This window comes from Mastacembelus armatus, chromosome 8, assembly GCF_900324485.2.
Source record: "Mastacembelus armatus chromosome 8, fMasArm1.2, whole genome shotgun sequence".
Lineage (NCBI taxonomy): Eukaryota > Metazoa > Chordata > Actinopteri > Synbranchiformes > Mastacembelidae > Mastacembelus > Mastacembelus armatus.
Genome location: NC_046640.1, coordinates 9,119,211 through 9,141,614, shown reverse-complemented (window position 1 = coordinate 9,141,614; position 22,404 = coordinate 9,119,211). Strand labels below are relative to the sequence as shown.

Genomic DNA, 22,404 nt, shown 5'->3' with positions numbered 1-22,404 from the left:
GGGGTTGGGAAGCTGGAATTCAGCCATCATCATGCCCCACCTTTCTCCTTCCATTTTCTCAGCCAGAGGTTTTCAACTCAAGTACCTCAGGAATTTTTTTTTTTTTTTTTTTTTAAATAAAATCAATATAAGTAAGGTTTATTTAGTGTCCTGCTATGCTTTTTAAAATGTATACTAAGTACAACTGAGCTGCGTCAGGTATTGTGTAGGGGTGGGCAGATGAAGAAAATTTCATTGTGTGTGCTCGTGTTAAATTCACATCAATAAGATCAACTCAGGAAGTGAAGAAAAATTAAAATTAGGTTCAATTGTATAATTCATAGGTTAAAGAGACATGCACCAACACCATTATTATAGAAAGTTGAGATGCTTCATTTCAGATTTGAAGCTGGGTAACTAAGTGAGCTGAGCCCAAACTTGGCATGTTAGTGAGTCCATGGGGGGAACAATGTTCAGAGTGATATGTTGCTTTTAAGGTTGTTTCTTAATATGTATAAAAGTTTTTATGAATTTATGGCATTAAAGTCTAATGGGACAAAAAATGTTCATATGTTTTAAGAATTAATGAAGTTGCGGAGGCGATCCAGAATGGAGCACGTCTTCGACAATGAAGTGGCTTCTGCAATAATTAGTATTGTGCTGAAAAAATATGGAACTTGTAGATCTCTGTCATCTGGTCCAATAAAGGCCACTTCCATTCACATTTCCATAGCTGTACAAACCTCGGCTTAAACATATTTTAATTGTTACGCTATATTTACTGCTTTCACCTCTAAGAATCTGCTATTTTATTTTATTTTTTTTTGTTCACATTGTTTTTACTGACAAATTTAACACTAGATACATGCAAGCTTATTAGTGTAGGATTTTTTAATCAATCAGGGATGTTTTGCACCACATTTGTTGGGTAGAAGAGAAATTATAAGAAATTATTAGATTAAGGAAACAGATATCAGTATTTTTTATTTTCTATTTTATTTGTTTTCAGATCAATCATAAATCGTCTCTGTAACAAGGTAGAAATAAAGCTTAGTATTTGTAGATTTGTGTCCAGTTTTCTTTTCATGTGATTTCAATGTGAAAAATATTAAATCTAAATCTTTTTGATTAAAAAAAGTGAAGGTCAAAAAGATCTTGTTTGGAAACATAAAATTTCGATACATGACTATACATGGTCCCTGCTAAAGTATTAAACTATCAGGAAGCTATAAATGTCACTTACATAGAAAATATCAACCAGTGCTAGTTTCTGATTGAGCACCTGATGGACCACATTGGGTGGCTGTTAGCTGTAGTGTGTGATAATCCTGTAGATGTACAGTGGTGTGAAAAAGTGTTGGCCCCCTTCCTGATTTCTTATTTTTTTGCATGTTTGTCACACTTTAATGTTTCAAATCATCAAAGTAATTTAAATATTAGTCAAAGATAACACAAGTAAACACATCATGCAGTTTTTAAATGAAGGTTTTTATTATTAAGGGAAAACAAAATCCAAAACTACATTGCCCTGTGTGAAAAAGTGTTTGCCTCCCCTGTTTTGCCAAAAAACATCTTAATGATCCCCAAGACTTTTGGGAAAATAATCTGTGGACTGATGAGACAAAAGTTGAACTTTTTGGAAGGTGTGTGTCCCATTACGTCTGGTGTAAAAGTAACAACGCATTTCAGAAAAAGAACATCATACCAACAGTAAAATATGGTGGTGGTAGTGTGATGGTCTGGGGCTGTTTTGCTACTTCAGGACCTGGAAGACTTGCTGTGATAAATGGAACCATGAATTCTGCTGTCTACCAAAAAATCCTGAAGGACAATGTCCGGCCATCTGTTCGTGACCTGAAGCTGAAGCGAACTTGGGTTCTGCAGCAGGACTATGATCCAAAACACACCAGCAAGTCCACCTCTGAATGGCTGAAGAAAAACAAAATGAAGACTTTGGAGTGGCCTAGTCAAAGTCCTGACCTGAATCCGATTGAGATGCTGTGGCATGACCTTAAAAAGGAGGTTCATGCCTGAAAACCCTCCAATGTGGCTGAATTACAACAATTCTGCAAAGATGAGTGGCCAAAACTCCTCCACAGCACTGTAACAGACTTACTGCAAGTTATCAGACACTTGATTGCAGTTGTTGCTGCTAAGGGTGGCCCAACCAGTTATTAGGTTTGGGGGCAAACACTTTTTCATACAGGGCCATGTAGTTTCGGATTTTGTTTTCCCTTAATAATAAAAACCTTCATTTAAAAACTGCATGATGTGTTTATTTGTGTTATCTTTGACTAATATTTAAATTTGTTTGATGATCTGAAACATTAAAGTGTGACAAACATGCAAAAAAATAAGAAATCAGGAAGGGGCCAACACTTTTTCACACCACTGTATAACAGTCTGACCTATTCTAGTCAAGACCTGTCAATTTCCTGCTGATTCATAGTTGAGAAAATTTGAAAAAGCTGATCATGAGTTGTGAAGATATAAGATTATATCAGTGTGTGACCAGATTAAAAAGAATTACAGTTACTGGATGATGAGAAGAATGATGCTCCTGCAGAGTGCAGCTGTTCATCTTCTACTTTAAGGAGGTAAAAGACACGCTAATTAGTAAATGTGTAAACTGGACTGTTACTGTTAACTGTGGTAGATGACTTTATTCAGCCATATAAAATACATCAGCTTGAACCTTTCTGCTGATAAAGTGATGGGTGCTTTCCACTTTATGTCCCTGCAGATTGCAGTCTCATGGAGCTTGATTGCCTTGGAGCCCTGTAAAATATGCTGTAGTGTTACTTTGGATTGTTTTCCAGTTGAAACCTGTCCTCAGCGGTGGTTGGGGGTGCCAGGGGGCTTCTCGGTTGCAAACAACACTTGAGATGCGTTGTTAGCAAAAACCACTTGTCCTTAAGCAGCTGAATAATACCTCATAGAGGTTGAGAGGTAGAGTCTGAGTGTTAATTAATGAATGTGTACTGTGGACTGGTATAAACATAGTAAAAACAATGTAGGTCCTGATATGGTTGACAGTGTCCACAGTGTTAATGAGAAACAAAGTATCTTAGGTAAACATTTAAAATGAAAATGTTTTATAAGGCTATTTTTAACAAGTGTTTTTCCAAAAGAAAACCAGGAGTTTTGAGTTTTGAATCAAGTTGAGTTTGATAATCAGATAATAAGGCTATGAAGGACTACTTCATGTACATTTCAAATACTGCAGGAGATAATGTGGTCTTCTATAGGTAACTTATATTCTTCATATATATTATATCCTACTTGGCCATTTAATGTACACTATAGTGATATTAATGTGTATCTTGTGCATTACAACTGGCTTGTAATAAAAACTCTTAACTCTTATTTACTGTCTGTAAATTGTAATTAATTGTCTATGACAAATGAAACTGTACCACTCTGAAACACTAATCCAAGCTACTGAGTAAAGTAATTACAATTTTATGCAAATGAACAATCTCTTGATTAGTCGTCTAATTTAGAGTCCAGATGCTGAATATGTGTGGTCATGTTGCAGGGGCCAGGTATTGCTCCGGGTGGCAGCATCCGTACTGCACACTGGTTGTTTGTGTTGTTTGTATTATAGAGGCCACTATAATCACAGCAAACACTCACCTCTGCCGTTATCAACAAATAAACCGAACTTGTATTGCCCCGCCCACTCACACTCTGGCCAATCGGAGACGGCAGTGACCAGTGATTTGTAAAACTGATTTTGATCTCAGCCAATGGCGCAGCGTAGGGGCGGGGCCAACGTAGTTCGGTTGCATTGGACGGCGCTCATCAACTTTTACTACTAGACGAACATACTTAGCTTTATAACATGTACGTTTTAAGCTCGTGTGTCTGCGGTGTATTTTTTGGCTTCTGACATCCAGACCGGGCTTGGCAGTCGACAGTAAACAAACCCCAAAAGCGACGAGGAGACTCCGTTTATGTATGCGGCTGTCCGGGCTAGCCTCGACACGGCGGAAAGCTAGCTGCTTATGTTGCTAGGCTAACTTTCCCTGGCAGGCTAACAGGAGACAGAGCGGCTTTGCGATAAATTGTCAACCTGACGATACTTTCGTTGACCACAAAAGACTCCCAGGTAGGTCTTCGAGTACGGCCTGTCCAGTATGCACCACAGGCGTAGCATACTCACTGTATGGATTAAAGCTACATCAATGGTCTGATGCACCGATGCTAATGTTAGCTACGTAGCGGATACTATAGCATATTTTCCCAGCTAGCAGCTAAGCTAATGTGCCATGGAAGCTCACATTAATGCAGACTGCAGACTACATGCACAATATGTAGCGTTATAGAGTAACTTATTACTAACAAAGCGGTTTGCATGGCGGGGTTGTAAATTTACTTTAGCAAGTGAGCAATTAACGAATGTATTGCTAATGTGTGATTTGCAGACTTGATCTGCAGCAGTGCACAGCTCACAGATGATTGTGGTTGGCTGTGTTGTTATAGCGTTACTTTGACCCCTGTGATTGCAGCATGCTGATGGTGGGAGGCAATGGACGGATGCACTAGAATGAGTGTGAAGGAGCTGTGTGAGACCGATGACCTGGCCACCAGTTTGGTGCTGGACCCTCTGCTGGGCTTCAGCACCCACAAAATGAACATCAGGTAACCTGCCAGGCAAGAAATGTCAAGTCAGCACATATTGATTTAAACAAGTGTTTGTTAGTAATTTCTGTTTGGTTTCCACATCAACACACTGCAGTATTATTCTGGTATCTTCTGTTCTGTCTGGGTGTATTTTTACTGGTACATGTATGTACAAGGTGTTTAATATACATTTGCTTTTGGTTAAAATACTGTCCTTTATTTATTGTCGTATTGTCTAGCTCTGCACAATAACTAGATTACACATTCCATAATAGTTTTTGCAAATTTCACATTTCACAGGTATACAGTCTGATCAAAAAAGGAAAGTTTGTTTTGATCACACTGACTAATGTTCTGTAGTCCATTTGCACTGGTTCTCAGTTCTACTGTTTTGATGATTTAAAGTATGTATGGTGATGCAGTCCTGAAATCTTAATATAAAATTCAAGAGTAGAATTAGCATTTTACACAGACACATCTTGGACTAACAGAGACTGCATTTAAATGTATCCCTTCTTATATGTCATATCTTATATGTCATTGTTTGCTTCTCTTTCCCTTTTAGTCCCCCACCAGAGATCCGACGATGGGGTAATCTCAAAGAGACCCTTTTGCGCTTTCAGCGTACACGCGACTTCAACGCAACGTTTGAGGCGCTGACAGTGGGCGAACTGGCTGGTGACTACTTTAACGCTTTGGGAAGCCATCGACAGGAACTGCTTAGACAACATGTAGGTTGATGTTTGTTATTCACGTTTATGTGTTTATTTGTTAAAAAATAATATCGCAAAATTACTGAATACTTGATGCTTATGTTGCTAGGCTAACTTTCCCTGGGAGGCTAACAGGAGACAGAGCAGCTTTGCAATATATTGTCAAATTGTCACTACCATCACTTTCAAAGCTGATGGGAGAGCTTGTCATAAAACAATGTTTGTGGTGACATTTGTGTTTGGAAGTCTCTTTCTTATCATATCTGTTTTAGCTTCATAGAAATCAACCATTGATTGTAGAGTTTGTCACTTGAACACAGGAACACAATCTAAACCTTCAGCCATTTCTGCAGGTCTATCGCTACCTCAGTGCCTTCCTGTTGGATAGCGGTGTCAAGATAGAGTCCTGTGACAGATACTCCTCAGAGACAAATGGAGCAAAGATAACCTCAACAAGACACTGGTAATCACTTACTTTTTACATTGTAGTTTTAAAGATAGCAAAGAGCTGAACGACAGCTGCTGTCCTGAACTTTTTGTTGTTTGTTTTACATATTGCAGATATGTGACGCTTTAATTGTTGCATCACAGGTTTGCAGGAGAGCGGGTGGAGGTCTTGCTGGGCTGCATAGCAGAGCTAAGCCCCGCTGATAGCGCTGTGCTGAGGGCAGGAGTCAATGACTTCAGTGTGATGTATTCCACACGCAAACGCTGTGCTCAGCTTTGGCTTGGACCTGCAGCTTTTATTAACCATGGTAAGTTTGTTTGCATTCATTCCTCATTCTTTCCCAGTCCACATATGCACACAGATGTACTATTTCTAAACTGTCAAAGCTGATGGGAGTGCTTGTCTGTGAATTTTATCAGCAGAATTTTAATACCAGAACCCCCAAGGGGTCTTGCCCCCCCCCCCTCCTGTTTTCAAATGTAACTCTGTTAAAATAAAAGCCATATGTATCTTAGTTCATGACTTTTCCTCAAATGGCATTATTAACTATCTAGTGAATTATGCTGGTGGTGGGGTAAAAAAACAAATTACCATTTATACCTAGAACTGCTGAGTTGTCATTTTTACACATTTTTCACAGAAACCACTGTATAATGCTGCGCTCAGCTTTCCTGTCCGGTTGCATAGCAATGCGTATTGTTAGCGCCAGCTACGTTTGCTAGATTACCTAACTAACAGATTACTAACAGTCACTGTAACAACATACTGGACACAGCAACAGCGCATGCCTGGGTCTTGTACTGGACCTGTTTGGGTATGAATATAGTCCAGCAAGATTTCATTCTGGAGCTCTGCATGCAATTACCTCACAAAGCCACCACAAGCTGTGCTGCCTGTCATGCCCACCAGGCAGCCTGAAGCAGGTGCATTAGACCTTTTCAATCGGTAAATGCTACCCACTTGTAAAAATAATAAACTGAATTGTACAAGTTATGTTGTCAAGCTTTATTTATTATTTAAAAAATATAAAACTTAAACGACTTAACCTCTTCACAAAATAAAATTTTTGCGATTACTGACGATGTTGCAGCAGGGGGCAAAAATGATGCCCTGGTGGTTCTAGGGGGTATTGGAATGTTGGTGGTTCTAGTGTTAAAGGGGTTGACTGCGGTCCAGGTACAAACAAAAGATTATTAGCAAAATTTAAATCCCCCGGACTGGGAACTGCCATCATTGACATTTTTTTAATTACATGCTGTCACACTAGGCAACAAATAAGTCTTACTAAATAATGTCCAATAAGGTAATAAGTAGTACTGTTTAGAAACAGAAGTTTGTAATTGCAGTATGTCATTTTTGTTTTAGTTATATGTGTAAAAAAAAAAAAAAAATCATATAAATATATGTTGTGTGTTTTTTGCCACATTTATCTTGATTTCTAGTGGTAAAACTCAGAATGTCCCAGTAGCAGAAAATTTGTCAGCTACAATCTGATAACTGGTCTCTGAAACAAAAATATACTGCTTCCAGCTTCTAAAATGTGATTGTTGCATGATCATCTGTTATAACGAATTGAATATTTTTGGGCTTTAGACTGTTTGTCGAACAAAACATGACATTTGAATCAGCTTGGGCTGTGTGAAATTGGTATATTTTTGTTACTGACGTTTTAAGTAATTGATAATAATAATCAATAGTATTTGCAGCCCTTTTTAGAGATCTGGTTTATAATTTCATGACATGAATATGTTGCCAGTTAACATAACATGCACAAAATATCCAGTGAAATTTGTGTTAATTCTCCCATCCTCTCAAAGGAGACTTTTTTTTTTTTTTTGACAAGGTGCTTTAATGATGTTTTAATTGGCTTATCCTTTTAGCCTTTGAGAAACTAATTCACTGTAAACTAAAGTATAACTGTGAATGCACTGCTGTGACTGAAGTATTAACTTATATCTCTCTTTCTTTCTTTGTCTTGGGTTGAAGACTGCAAACCAAACTGCAAGGTAACCAGGAAGCTTAGTTTCTCACATATATTAAAAACAGTTGAAGTTATTGATGTATTACTAAAAAAAATATACATTTTTAACATATGGTAATCTAACCAGATTTATCATTATGAAAGTTTGCATATTGAACATTTAATCTTAGAAACAGATTTGCACTCCCCTTCTGTGTCCTAGCTGTTGTGTTGTTTTATCCCATGGGACAACCAACCTTTGTCTTTGTCTTTTGCTTGTTCTTTTTTTTTTCTTTTTTCTTTTTTTCCACCCACCCAGTTCGTCCCTGGTGAGAAGAATATAGCTTGTGTTGAGGTGATTCGACCCATCTCGCCTGGGGAGGAGATCACGTGTTACTATGGTGCCAGCTTTTTTGGTGAAGGGAATGAAATGTGTGAATGCTGCACCTGTGAGAGGTGTGTTCCTCCTCTGGTCTGACATTTTCTTTATTATAGCTTTTTGAATATTTTTTTCAGATATGAATATGGATGATTTTTTAACTTTATATTTTTCATATATATATAATTTTTAGAAATGGAGAGGGTCACTTCAGACACAGAGGGAAACAGCCTGAATGTGAAGAAACAAAGGACTCTGTGGGCCAGAAGTACCGCCTAAGAGAAAGATATCTTCGACATCACAGAGAGAAGGGTCACTTCCCTACAAGGCCGACAATACCAGGAATACATTCAGGTATCTTTAAAGGTAACTGGTTTGGGATTATCTCAGAAAAGATCTTCCTCGGTTATTGGTAATCAAAAAAACTTACTGAGACAACATCAGCTTAAATGTGTAAAAAATAAAATGGACTTAAATGGTGTAAAATAGTGTTAAAACGAAAAATAAATCTGTTTGCGGAATCTTAAAAGGCCTGTCATAACCACAGAAATGGCTCAAAGCTAACAGGAGTATTAGCTGTAATAGTAAACAGCTGCAATAGTGAAAGCTCAACAGTGTATCCATCACTTCAGTGGTTGTTAAATACACCATCAGATTGAAAGCCCCAAGGAAAACCAGTACTGGTTATTCGTTAAGGTCCTCTCAGCTCAAAAATTGTACAAGTATTTTATACAAGAATTTCAACAAAAACAGTAAAAAATACGAATAAAGGGAACAATATGTATGCTAAATATATATTTCTTCCTATTAACCCCCCCCCCCCACCAGAAAAAAAAAATTGTATTATTATTATTATGAGATCCACAGCACTAAGCTTGATAAGCTCAGAATAGCTAAAATAAATTAGTTTGCAGATCTATAAAAATGTTTTAGTAATTCTAGTAATTTTTGAAGAGGTGTTTGTTTTTATTTGTGTGTTTTCAAAAGAGTTGACTGACTGGTGTATTTTCTCTGGAGACCGTGAGCAAACAATTATGCTTTAATTATGTTGACTCAACGTGTTCACATACTAAAATGCGGTGCTATTATGCCAATGTCTTTGCAGAACGAGACAGTGAACCTTTTAGTGAAAACAACATAGAGTTGTAGTTGAAAATCACAACTGTGGCACTTAAACTGATGCAAAATCTGTTAATTCCACTGGAAATTGCTGTGTCTTTTTTTTTTAGACCTGAAACAAGATCAGTTTATACAGTTAATACTGTTAGTTGTTAATGAGCCACTTTGTTTCACTCTTTGGGAACAGATGAGTGAAGAAAAGCTCTGCTATTACTATGAATGCAGCCATCCACAGCCTGTTAAGTATTTTTTTCCGCATATGATCTAAATGAGTTAATAGTTACCATAATGTTTCAGAAAGTGTTTGCTTTATTACAGTTTGATCAAAATACACTGTATACTCTAGTATGGAATCTGTAAACATCTTTACTGAGATTACTTATACTTATAATTTTCAAACTTTTATTGTAATTTTTTTCTTTATCTGTTCGATTATAAGTAGCCTGGCTATGCTTATGCAACCTTAACAAAACAAAGGATTTACCATGTAGGATTTAAAATAATTAGATTATATCTTCCTTAGGAACAGACAGAGAACATCATAAAACATCACAAATAATACTGCACACAGACTCAAATTCTTAATTAGATTTGGTTACATTTCTTAAAAGTTGTGTGGGTAGTATAGAGATTGGTTGTTTGAATTCTCGCTGTGGCCCTGCCTTCCTCTGGTGTGCATGTGACAAATTAAGAGAGTCTACTCATATGAATCCCATTTTCTTTTATAATTTTTGGTAGTACATTTGTGCTTGTTTCTACTCTCTACTAGCACCATAACTCAAACCAATGAGCTGGTATATGCTACAGCCACTGTAGTTCTTGAGGTGCATGGCTACACAAGCGGAATGAGGCTGGGACCTAAGATCAGTAACATTTGAAGAGAAGTTATTCTGCTAGGGGAAATACAGAATGGCATGTAGATTAAGAATAGGAAAGATAGGTTGAAGGTAAAAAAAGGTACATGTCCTGTTCTCCAAAGAACCGCTGAAGGTGTACTCCCAGCTGCAATGCAAAGTCACAGCTGAGCCACCAAATGCAAACAGTGAACAGTACTGGAAGAACATATGAGGTAAAGAGAACATGCATAACATCAGTGCCCAGTAGCCTGAAAGCAGTCTCCAGAACAGGAACCAGTCACCAACACAGTGGTAGATATCAAACATGAACAGCTGGACAGTCCCCAGCTCACACTTACTGGCTGAAGAAAATAACAGCAGTGTATGAACTTTTTGTAGCATAGATACAACCAGTTGTTAGTAGTAGGCTCCTACCCAGACTGGCTAACACAAGGAAAGGCAGTGTGGCTCATAAAAGACCCCTGCAAGGAAACAGTACTGTCCACTTACTGGCAAATAACCTGTTTCTTTACAACACTGAAAGTCCTATCAGACATAGCTGTGTAGCTACAGGACCACATAAGCTCAGCTCAGAAGGGCATTGGAAACAACACCAGAGGCTCAAAGCACCATTTCTTGATAGATGGATAGATCAGAAGGACCAATGTGAGCACAGTCTGCAGAGTCTATGACTCAGTGCCACACACATGGATCTGCAAATGCCTGGCACTCTTCAGAGTCAATAGGGCATTAAGAATCTTCCTCAAGGACTGTGGAAAACGACAATAGAAGTCTACTCAGGACAAATTACAAAAGTGGCCATGAATATATGCCAAGGTGAAGAACTATTCCTGTAGCTGCCCTGTATATGACACTGATCATAGCAACACAAAACAGGTGTTAGAAGTAGGGGTTTACCACACTAAACAGGACCCCAGCAACAGATTGTGCAGTAACACCCCAGAGAGAGAGTCCCAACACATAGTGGCAGGGGGCAAAATGCAGGTATGAAGAGCATGCACTGAATGACACAACCAAGTAGCTGGCATTGTATAGAGGAAAAGCTGTGCTCAATATGGGCTAGACCCTGCCAAGTCTAAAAGGGAGAGTCCTCAGAAAGTCAAGGAGAATAACAGGGTGAAGATCCTGTGGGACTCCCAGATCCAGATGGAGGCATATACTGATTAATCAACCTAACACTGTGGCAGTAGACAAAGAACACAGGGCAGCAGTGGCAAAAATTGTAGAGGTTGCAAGTGAGAGAAACACATGGAGAGGATGTGGAAAGTGAAGGCCAAAGTGGTCCCAGTGGTGGCAGGCTGACAGCCATATATAAACAGTCGAGTATATATCTGTAGTTTTGCTTAGATTGCTTGTGATCCTGCTGGTTTTGAGTAGCTCACATGAAGGTTTTGCAATGCAACAGGAGGTAGAATTATAAGGATGTTTTCAAGCATGAGAGCTGTTTCTGTGGTTGTGACATTTTAATTGCAGATGCTGGAGGTAGCATTTCTTCTACTGCAAGCTCCACTAAGTCTGTAAAGAGTTGTTAAGAGATTTTAGATTGTATATCAAGTGATGACTGAAAGCTTCTGTAATGTTTCTTTTAGTTTTTACTCATATTGGTTACCATTATACTTATGTGTCACTGTAATTTAGTGTTGTATAAAACATTGGTTTCAAGCCAAAAAACAAATGGACATGGTAATCATACTGTTTGTAGAATATCTCAGTGCTGTTGTACCTGAAAAGTACTACACAGTGTTTGAGCTGTCTTCTGAAATTAATTAAGCAATTTAATGAACTGGTCGCTTGAATAATGCTGATGTGTCTCCACAGTCAGATCTCAACTCAGGGTCTGGATTTAGCCACTCTGATCATATTCGTGCCAGGTTTATTGTTTTGAAAAAAATGTTTATATCTACTTTTTTGATATTCTATCACTGCTTATGTTGTATAAACATACACATAAGCAAAAAAAATGTTTTTCTATAGAGCTGCTTTAAATTCAACTGCTTCCTTGTTGTTGTCTTTCATTCATAGCCATCCCCTCAAGGAATTCCTTTACCCAGCAGATGAGGAGAAATGCTTTGAAGAACAGAAAACTGAGTCAAACTAAGAAGTGGAGACGACAGAAGCGCAGGAGATCAGGAAAACACTCATTGAAATCCCCCGCAGTCAAGCAGTGTGAGAAAGTTCCACTTTTGTCCCAGGTTACGCTGAGGGACCTCAAAATTAGAGTACGGCGCCACTCAGTGGATTTTTTAATCCATTGTAAGGATCCAAAAAGCAAGGAAAGGGCTTTGCTGCTACAACTGGAGGAGGTGAAGCCAAAAGGTAACAGGCAGAGTGAACTGAATTTGACTCATAAAGAAAATAACAGTAGCGAGGTAAATTTAAAGCCTTTGACTCTAAACTCCTCCATGTCAGTACATCACAAAAATAGACCTGCAGAAGATAGCACATGTCTTCGTGAGAAGACTGTTAAAGTCATGGACAGGTGTACAGCTCATGTGAGGACGTCTTCAAGAACAAGGAAAGCCCTCACACATCAAACAGGGTCCATAAACACTGCTGACACTACAACGGATTGTCACCCTGTTGAGATGGACACAACCTCCAGTGCAATAAAACAAGAGACTATTGAAAAAGAGACTGTGGAAAGTCTAAGTAAATGCAGCAGCATTGAATCCTCCATCAACATGGCTCAAAATCCGGCTGCAGAGACAACAGAGCACAAGACCATTGACGCTTCATCACTGTTTAAAGTTTGTCCGAGTGTCACAAATAGATCAAAGAAAGCTACGGACAATCCACTAATATCACTGAAGCACTACCTTACAGTCAACCTAACAAGGTTATCAATGACTCAAACTGTGGAAGCAGAAAAGACACCTGACGACAGGAAAGGAAGAGTGGAGGTGAGACGAAGTAGCAGGCAGGGCCAGTGTCCTAGACCAGCAGCCCTGTCAGTACAGTCAGAAAAAAGAGTGTCCAGATCTCAACAGAGGCAGGGAGGAGGATTGGACAACTGCACAGTTGAAGGTAATGGAGGGGTCAGGGAAATGTTTTTCCAGACCAGTGATAAAGTAAACTCAAGGAAGCGACAAACAGATGAAACTGTATGTGATGTATCCTGCAGCGAGAAAAGGGGGAGTGACAAGGTTATTGAAATACAAACAGTGTCAGAAGACGATAAAGGCTGTATGCAAACAGAGCAACAAGACATTGTAAAAGACACAATTGAAGCACAGAAAGAAAAGAGATATGTTGCATCAATGAATATGGAATGTAAAGGTAACGGATCCTTAGAAGAAATGAATGAACCTGAATGTAAAATAGTATCAAGTGAAAAATGCACAGGACAAGATAACATTGAGAGTGTTAAAAACGAAGTCAAGGACTCATGTAAGGAGGAGGGTGTTGTTAAACCATCAAAACCATTAGCCAGGAGAGTGAGTGGTAAGCTAGTAAGTAGGCAGGAAGAAGATATTGTTATAAAGCAGGCAAAAGTTCTGCTATCTGATATTTTAAAAAAAGATCAACTCTCCGTAGATGACAGGCTACAGGGAGATATTGTAGGAAGAGGGCTTTCTACCACGAACTCTAAAGAAATACAAAGCGCTGAAATGACTGAAATAAATGGAGGCAGGTACCATGGTTCAGACCGGAGGAGAGTTTTGAGAAGGCGAAAGTTGAGGCCTAGAGCAGTGAAAACGAAAGCAGGAGATAAGCAAAACATCAAGGGACATTTGAGCAAAGATGTTCCAGCTACAGTTAAGACTGAGTTGAGTGAGGGTAATTTTCAGCTTCAGTCACAAATACATAATGACCCACCGGCCTCTAGTCTCAACCCACTACCTCATAAATCAGTCATTTCAGCAAAAGCTATGACTAACCCTCCTCCAGACTCCAATCCACAGGCGCATATACAATCCAACATACCTCTAAAGAAACGTACATTTCGCAGTTCTGTGGAAACAGACTCTGAACAAAGTTTGAATTCTGCTTCTGATCAAACATCTAAAGAAGCCACTAAGTTAAATTCACCAGCTGTGCTGAGTCAGGACCTAAACCTTTGTAAAGGAGAAAGTAGCAAAGTGAAAAAAGACAGTAAAGGTAGATTTAGGACAGCACTCCAGTCCTCAACCCCCAAAAGGATCACAAAACAGAAAACCTTTAACAGAGTGCTTCGCTTCAGAGCTAATGAAGCTCACAGAGGCCGTTTATTGAGGAAAGCCCGAAAGTGTAAACTGGAGCGGCAAGATGGGGATGATATTGATAAGGACGAACAAGCTTGTCCTGCCACAGTCCAAGAGCACTGTGGTAAACTTTCATCTCCAAATAAATGTGAAGATAAAGAGGAGGTGAATGCATTAATAGAAAGTGATTTGCTGGAGACAAAACCAGAGCTTAATTTTAAGATGCGTTTCAAAAGGAGGAGAGGGAAAGTATGGGAGATGCAGAGTGAAGGATTTGAAAACATGGCATTCAAATCAGAAAAGAAAGATGAGTTGCTTACATGTGATCCCTTTAAAGCCATCATGGACTCTGTATCAGTTTTAAACATGGAGATGGAGGCAGCTCAGGCACATGTGCAGGCTAGTAAGAAATCAAAGTGTCGATTGCATCGTTTGAAAAAAAGAGGTGAGAGGTTGAGTAAAAGACAAACTAAATATTTCTCCTCAAATGCAAAATCAGGCAAAGACCATGACCTTAAAAAAGCTGAAAATACTGCATCTAGCAATGAAAAAGTAGAAATGAAAGAGAAGCTTGACAGGGAGCTTATGTCTGAAGAAAAGCCAATACCAGAGAAAATTGAGAGCCTGAGAAATGACAGTGAATCTTTGACACATGTAAGTCCGGAAACTAAAATTGAAGATCGTTTTATAAAGAATTGCTGCTTGTTTGAAAATGGATCACAACATAAACAGGAACCTGAACTAGATATAAATGGCCTTCCATTACCAGTAATTAAACTGCGCAGAAAGACAGAGGATATTTGGGAGGTGGACAGCAAAGAGGACCTCATACCAGCTAAAGTAAAGCCCATAGTTAAGAAAGAGAGGAAGGCTCACATTTTAGGGAAACAAAAGAGAGGATGTCTGGATTTTAACAAGCTCAAAGAAGAGTGTCTGTCCTCTCAGAAACTGAACAACAACTCAGCAGATCTACCGCCACCATTTTCTTTGTCTTTATCACCGCTTTCTCTGTCTTCCCCCCTAAATGACAATAAAACAGAAGTTATATCCTCGGATAGAAACCCAGAAAGGCCAGAGATGAACAATGGAGGAAGGAAACAGAGACACAAAATGGACAGAACACGCAAGTGTGGGCCTATAGAAACTCCCACCACTTGCCTTAGTCACACTCTTCAGCAAATCGACAACAGCCTCTCTAGGCTCTCTGAGGGCTTGTGTTCCTCTCAGACTTTGGAAAAGCCAGTGGCACTTCCCAGTGCTTCTAATTCAGTCATCCAGCCCCCACCACAGTCTCCTCCATTCACAACTGCAGATAGCATGCTTTCTGGCGAGCCCAACTTCTCGAACTGCTGTGATGATATTTTGGACTTTCAGTGTCTGAACTTTGAGGGATATTATCAACCCCAGAACATGCTTCCATCTTCTCCATCTGATCTTTGTTCACTGGATCCACCCACAGATCCTTTCAGTAGTCCCCTCTCTCACAGCCCATCTGATACATGGACAACTGAAACACCATACCTTGGCCCCCCCAGTCCAGGAAACAACTTTGCCAGTGAGGATTTGCAGTTTTTTCCAGGTTTAATTTCTTCCAAAAGTGACTCTGTTCCTCTGGATTGTGAAGTGAAAGATACCCCTAAAGACAGAAACCCAGCCAACCCCAGTTTCAGCTTTTCAGTTCTCAGCAACTCTGACTTGACTTCTAAGGATCGAATTATAAGTAAATATCCAGGAATGAGGCTGTCCAAAGAAGATCTCAGAACTCAGTCCTTGCCTATAGTCAGCAAGCCTCGGTTGTTTGGCGCAACATCACCGCCTGTTTCATCTCAAAATCCAGTTACTTTAACCCAGCCCTCCATCAGCATCAGGCCCAGCACCAGCCAATTAAAAGCCCAGAGTAACCTTAAAAGCCAGGGGCCCTTCCATCGTATGGCCATTCCTAATAAACCCCAGGCTTTTCAAAGTAATCAGGCAAGTGCAGTTAGAGGAGTGGCTCAGAGTTGCTTGACTAAGTCTCTTTCATCATCTCAAATGTCTAACAAATTCCTCTCTCCTCAAGTCTTCACTGTGAAAAATCATAATCCTTCTGAGAATCCATTCAACTTCCATGAGAAAACCTCTACGGTTATTCACAGGGTGCTTAAGTATCAGGGGGGGAACCAGAGTCAGGACTTATATAGTGCACCTTGTAAAGACACCACGGCTGCTGGCAGCCCACTCGTCATGTCCAGAACACTTGGTGGAAAATCAGGTGATAAAACCCAGCCGAGCCAGAAACTTGGTGTTGGCATAGATGGTCACCATAAAGGCAACATTTCTGCTCAGGGGTTTGGAAAGGATCTTAACTACTTTGGTTCTTCCGGCAACCTCAACAGGTCCAACACTCATTTTAACAAACTCAACACCTCATTTCCTCAGTCTTTCAGTAAAAGTAAGGTGTTATCTGACAAACATGGAAGCGGTGAAACCAACCTGACTTACAAAAACTTTTCTGCACTTCCAAGACCCTTCTTCTTTCCCACTAAAATGCCTGATAATTATGTATCACCACAAGACAAGACTTTGAAACAAGACAGATCCACTCCATCAACCTCTGACAAAACCCAGCCATGTTACACTCAGCAAGACCCTTTTGATTTCAGCTTTGGCTCGTCTCTTTCACCAATGTCGCAGCATAATAACCCACAAATTGCCCACAGTACACCACCTGGTACGCCAGCACCAGCAGACAAGAGCCAGTCCTCGAGCTCCTCAGCCTCTTTCCCTTACGGCTTTCAAGGCCCCCCTTACGTACTAAACTTCAGTGGCGATCATTCATTGACCCTGGGTCTCAGGGATGGAGCTGAGGGTTGTCCCGGACTAGGCTCAACAAACTACACCTACCACTGCCTGATGGAACCTTCAGGCACCCAAGGGCGACTGGTTCTTGAGCCCTGTGCACCCCAACTTTCAAACCCAGCATCTTTATCCTTAGGTGGGTTTTCAGGGCTCAAAGGTCAGGACGAACATTGCAGGAAGGACATGCAGCAACAGTGCCAGCCTGGGGAACATCAAGGTGTGCCACACTATGGGCCTGTTACGACATCTCACTCCATGGGTGCTACAAAACCCAAGAGGGTGAGGTTAGTGGTGACAGATGGCACAGTTGACCTGGATCTCCAGTACTCTGACTAATTAATTTGAGAAATTAATTTGGTTAATACCTGCCTGGATACATTTGGATGCTGTTTTTCAATGAAGTTAATACAGTATCTGTCACAAAATGTTTTTGTAAACCTTGTAATTCATAATCTAGCAGATATTACAGCCCACTAACTAACTGATTGACGTTTTTCTAAATAATTATTTTGATGAACTGTTAATGTCTAAAGGACTTGTACAGGGTTTTATGTAAAACGGACGTATGAGTGTGTTTTAACCACTGTATGAGTTTTTAAAAATGAGACAGCCACTACAAATTTGCTGAGAATACCAAATTTAAATTGTGTAAAGGAAAAAAAGCATTAAATATATTTGTGAATATACGTTTGAACCCACAGGCCCTGTAAACATTGCAAATCTTCTTACTGTACTGTAACATAGCTGTATGACTTTTTCTATACCATGTATGGCAGTAGAGACAGGAGCACCGTCCTTGGTTGCTGGTACTTGTATTGGTAGGTTTTAAAAAGGCAGCTTTGTGCCTCAGTCTTTAATATGTTTGTGTGACTTTTTGAAGCACCTGTTGATACAGTCTACCCTCGTTTTTATACTCAGCTGTTTTCTCACTTTGTGTGTGTGTGTGTGTGTGTGTGAATGAATGGGTGGATGTGTGTGTGCGTGTGTGTACATGCAGTTGGCAGGCAGGTCTTGAGGGATCAACGTAAGGTGTGTTGTCATATTTGGTTGTGCGACTGTTCTGCCAGATTTAAGTAAAGTCATTTATCATTGGTACATAAATGAAAGGCTTGTGCATGAACAGTGTACAGTTAAATGGTTTACAGACCTGAAACAATATAAATTCAACAGCTCTACTGGGTGACATGCGCTACAGGAACTGCAGCTTCCCACAGCTGCTCTGCTGCCGACTTAAAATATGTTGTTTTTTTTATAGGCCAGTTGGGCGTGATAGACTGGGGGACAGTATAATTTGAGATTTGTGCAATGGGAATTTGCCTAATTGGAAGTATAAAGAAACATTGAAATAGTACAATGACACATAAAAAGTGACAATCTCTTGTCGTTCAGTGTTTTTTTTTTTTTTTTTTTTTAGGAAAGCAAAGATGGGTTGTGCATCACCTAATGGTAGTTACTGTCTGTTCTGTTGTCGCTGATGGAGCTCCACAGTCATCAGTGTTTATATTGTAACCATTGTTATTTGCTGTTGACTGCGGACGTCACGTGCACATTCCCCTTGTGTTATGATGGACTCTGTGTTGATCCCACTTGACATCGTTGGGCAGGAGTGTTCAGTGTGACTGTACAGCCTTACATTATTACGGATGAAAATGTACTGTTCTGATAAGGAAAACAATTATTTATTTTAATATCCTCATTCTTGAAATGGTGCTTTAATGTAATTTATATTTCACATTGATTGTTCAAACTATTAAATGTTTTTATTATTATTTAATGGAGCTAAATAGTGAACTGAATATTTACGAGTATTTAATTTCAAAGCCTTTGACATCTTATCCATTTCAGTTGTTACAGGTGAAACTTTTTCCCAGATGGAACGTTTTTCTAATTTGGCATTAGTCTGACTGAAAATCTGCTGTAGAAATGTACAAACGTAGCCTATATCATTAAAGACACTTAATTCTTTTTCATATTTCCTCTCTTTGACTCTTTACTGAAGAGCCCATGAAATTTTCAGTTCTTTGTATTAGTTATTTTGTCTCACCCATAACAAGCAAAGTTATTTCTGAAAGGAAGCCAACAATTAAGATTAGCTTCATTAAACTGTATTAAAATTTGAGCTTGATTTGATCATTTATGAAATTACTTAGTTAATGAGTTGGACATCTGTTACTTAGATTGCTAATACATATATCTGTAGCTGAAGCTCATCTTTAAATGAAATAACTTTTGGCTAAAACTGTCCAGGTATAGTCATTTTACTGTTACATAATGCAAAGTGTCAAGTTCTCAAGTTGAGAAGCTAGAACCAGTAAATGTTTGCTATTGTTTTCTTAACAAAATGACAGAAACTACGACTCAATTATCAAAGTGGCTGCTGATTACTTGTCTAATTGTCTATGTCTTAGTTAATCATCTGATTATTTCAGCTCTGAAACACATTAAGATGCTTCAAAACAAGAGTCTGAATACTGAGGGTTCCTTTTGATCTTGCTGGTATCTGATATTCGGAAAGGAGTCGTCTCCTGCACTTGACATTGGTAATGAAACTGTTGAAAGTAGGTGTAAAGTACCTAACTACAGTTCATGCAAGCACTGTAGGTAGGTACTGTTTTTAAGTGCTAGTGGTTTAATTATATGCTACTTTATGCTGCACTACATGTTGGAGGCAAATGTACTTTTCACCACACTACGTTTTTATGTTAGCTTTAGTTAGCAGATATTTTGAAAGAAAATCTGATCATCTAATTATGGTATTGTTAAATACATCCAGCGGTAGGTATGTTTTTGTCTTTAGGGCTGCAACGTTGCAGTGATGTGAATAGTGATGTACTTTTAGTAAAATTTTAAATGCACTTCAGAATACCTCTGCTATTGTTAAATAGATATTAAAATGATATTGCATTTTAGCTGCCCTTCACAGAATGCAATCAGAAGAATAAGTTAAAATCCTTAAATTACAAGCATCAGTCAAGTGTTGAAAACTGATTTTTCAGTCTCTCTGATGTGTTTATCTGTGTGATTTCAAAGCTCGGAGCAACTGTTCATCCTCCTGGTCTAGTGCTCAGCCTTTATGTTCTTCCTCTACCTGCGCTTTCATCTCACCCAACCACCATTTGTGTTCTTCTTCCCCTCAAACCCCTCCTCTCTTCTAGCGTATGACCCACTTCTGCTTTTCTTTCTAACTCTCAGCAGCAGCCGAGCAGTTAATTCTGACGCCAAGTATAACAGTTTTCTCATAATGAGGATGGAAATGGAGGGAGAGATTATCTGATTTAGGAGAGATGGTGGAGTTAAAGGGACAGAACCCCCCCCCCCAAAACATTAATATTAAATCCAGTTTCTCAGCTGTGACAGAGTACACAGAGGTATTCAGATTGGTTTAGGATTCATCCAGTTTACATGCAGTAAAAGACATGAGTTCTTCACATTTAAATCATAGCAACCAGTGGTGGAAGAAGTACTCAGATCCTTAGGTACCAATGTGCTACTGTAAAAATACTCCTTTTTCTGTTTTATGCCACAGAATTTGCAGCCATTTTAATTATGATTTCTTTAATTATTCACAGATATGTCACCTCACCTTCTCCAGGATTTACCTAAGTCACAATTCCTTTAAACCGGAACTTTGTATGTGTGTGTCTGCATGACACCACGTTCCCCATGTTCAGGACTCCAGGGATTATAATCTGTCCTGGGATGTGAGTGTTTCACTGCAGTGCTGGAACTGTGAAATGGCTGACCACGCTGGTTTGCAGCTGGATTTTGCATGTGTCTACGCTGCTTGAACCACGGTCACCGTCAGTAGTGAATCGGCTGCCATTTTTGGTGAAGCAGCAGGTGAGCACAAACCATACAAACCATCTGTGACCCGGAGAAACAAGCTCAGACTGGGAGGGTAGAAGAGATTGAGAGGAGAGAGCTTTAGAAAGGTGTACAGGCATTGCACATTATTTCCCATGTGCCAGAGGCTCCAAATGTCTGGCTACTGGCTGAGGCGTCAGTGCATTAGTGTAAATTATGACTGTAACAAAACGCTGTGTGTCTGACAGAGGGTGCTGAATAAATATGTCAGCTGCACAAGCAGGGATATTGCTCTTATCACCATTATGGCGATCTCTCTTTATTAAGTCTGACTGTCTGCTATTAAGGAAAGTCCCTCATCTCCTTGTACAAGCTGCAGTGTTGTTTTGATGAAGCATAGCAGTCCTTTTCAGCTATTGAAACAGCTTACTCTCATCCAATTAATACATTTGCTTCAGCTTGAGCCTGATGACGAGACCTGTTAAAGACACCCTCCCCTGCTATATATGACTCAGTCACCTGAAGGAGTAGAGCTTTCAGATACAGGCTGACCAATCAGTGGAAACCTCATTCTGAGGAACCAGTAGATCAGATGGTTTAATACTTTAAATATTGTGTAAGAAACTTACCTCTGTATGAGTCACTGACTGTGAAGAGGTGGACAGCCCCCGCTGTGTGAGGGCTCATTTCATTCACATCCATCTGTAAAGGAAGGCTTGCAGCTAAGGGATGTAATGTTGATGAGAGGAAATACAGTGGAGAATGGTGATGTTTACAATTAAAAATACCACTTTCGGCAGATGAGACGTCAGAGTTATGAGTTGAAACGCTGGTTTCTCTCACCGTGTCTCTGATATGATGCCATGATGTGCTCACTGACTTATATCTTGTACAGTTTTATTGGTCTAAAAGGACACTTTTGGACCCAGGAACATCTTTGTCAGGAAAATGGAAAACATAATATGACAAATGGTACTAAAAGAAATAGAACAGCATATTAAAAGAAACCCCAGTAGATCCCCAAAAGACTAGAAATGTTTTCTCTCAATAAGTGAGAGGAATCTATAAACAGGGCAAATGCTACTAGGATGACCTGCAAAAGCAAACAGGCCTGTTTTACTGGAAAATATTTCAGGAGAATTAAAAAAAAACCAAAAAAAACACACATTCAGAAAAGTCCAGTAAAATGTCACAACAATTTAGAAGAAAGCCTGTTCTCATTGAGACCTTTGTGAAACAGCCATTTTTCATAATTTAATAATTTGTCATAATGTGAAACAGTCTGAGAACTTGGCCTCTTCAATTTGTTTTGGATTCTGAACCAGTAATATTTTGTCTGTATTTGGTATGTGCTGTGGCACTTACTGGCATCAGCTGTAGCCAGAGTTTGTAGCCGGGAAATTTCTCCAGCAAATTTGTTTTGTTTTGGGGTCTCACTGGAATATCTACAAGAGCTACTCACTGACTGGGTGTCCAGGAAGCCAGAAGCACAGGCTGAAT

At 39.4% G+C, this 22,404-nt stretch overlaps 1 protein-coding gene across 2 annotated transcripts; it reads left to right on the top strand.

Annotated features, from left to right (window-relative positions):
- Positions 1-3,754: 3,754 nt before the first annotated feature.
- On the top strand, positions 3,755-19,072 carry kmt5c (lysine methyltransferase 5C). Of its 2 annotated transcripts, none has more exons than XM_026325111.1 (9): positions 3,755-4,090; positions 4,491-4,623; positions 5,171-5,336; positions 5,672-5,781; positions 5,910-6,073; positions 7,753-7,772; positions 8,046-8,182; positions 8,299-8,459; positions 12,104-19,072. In XM_026325111.1, the coding sequence occupies exons 2-9, from the start codon at positions 4,511-4,513 to the stop codon at positions 17,434-17,436; spliced, it is 6,204 nt and encodes a 2,067-aa protein (XP_026180896.1). In that variant the 5' UTR covers positions 3,755-4,090; positions 4,491-4,510; the 3' UTR covers positions 17,437-19,072. The 2 variants fall into 2 exon arrangements, with proteins under 2 accessions (XP_026180896.1, XP_026180895.1); XM_026325110.1 differs by having other exon boundaries at positions 8,299-8,471.
- The last annotated feature ends 3,332 nt before the right edge of the window (positions 19,073-22,404 follow it).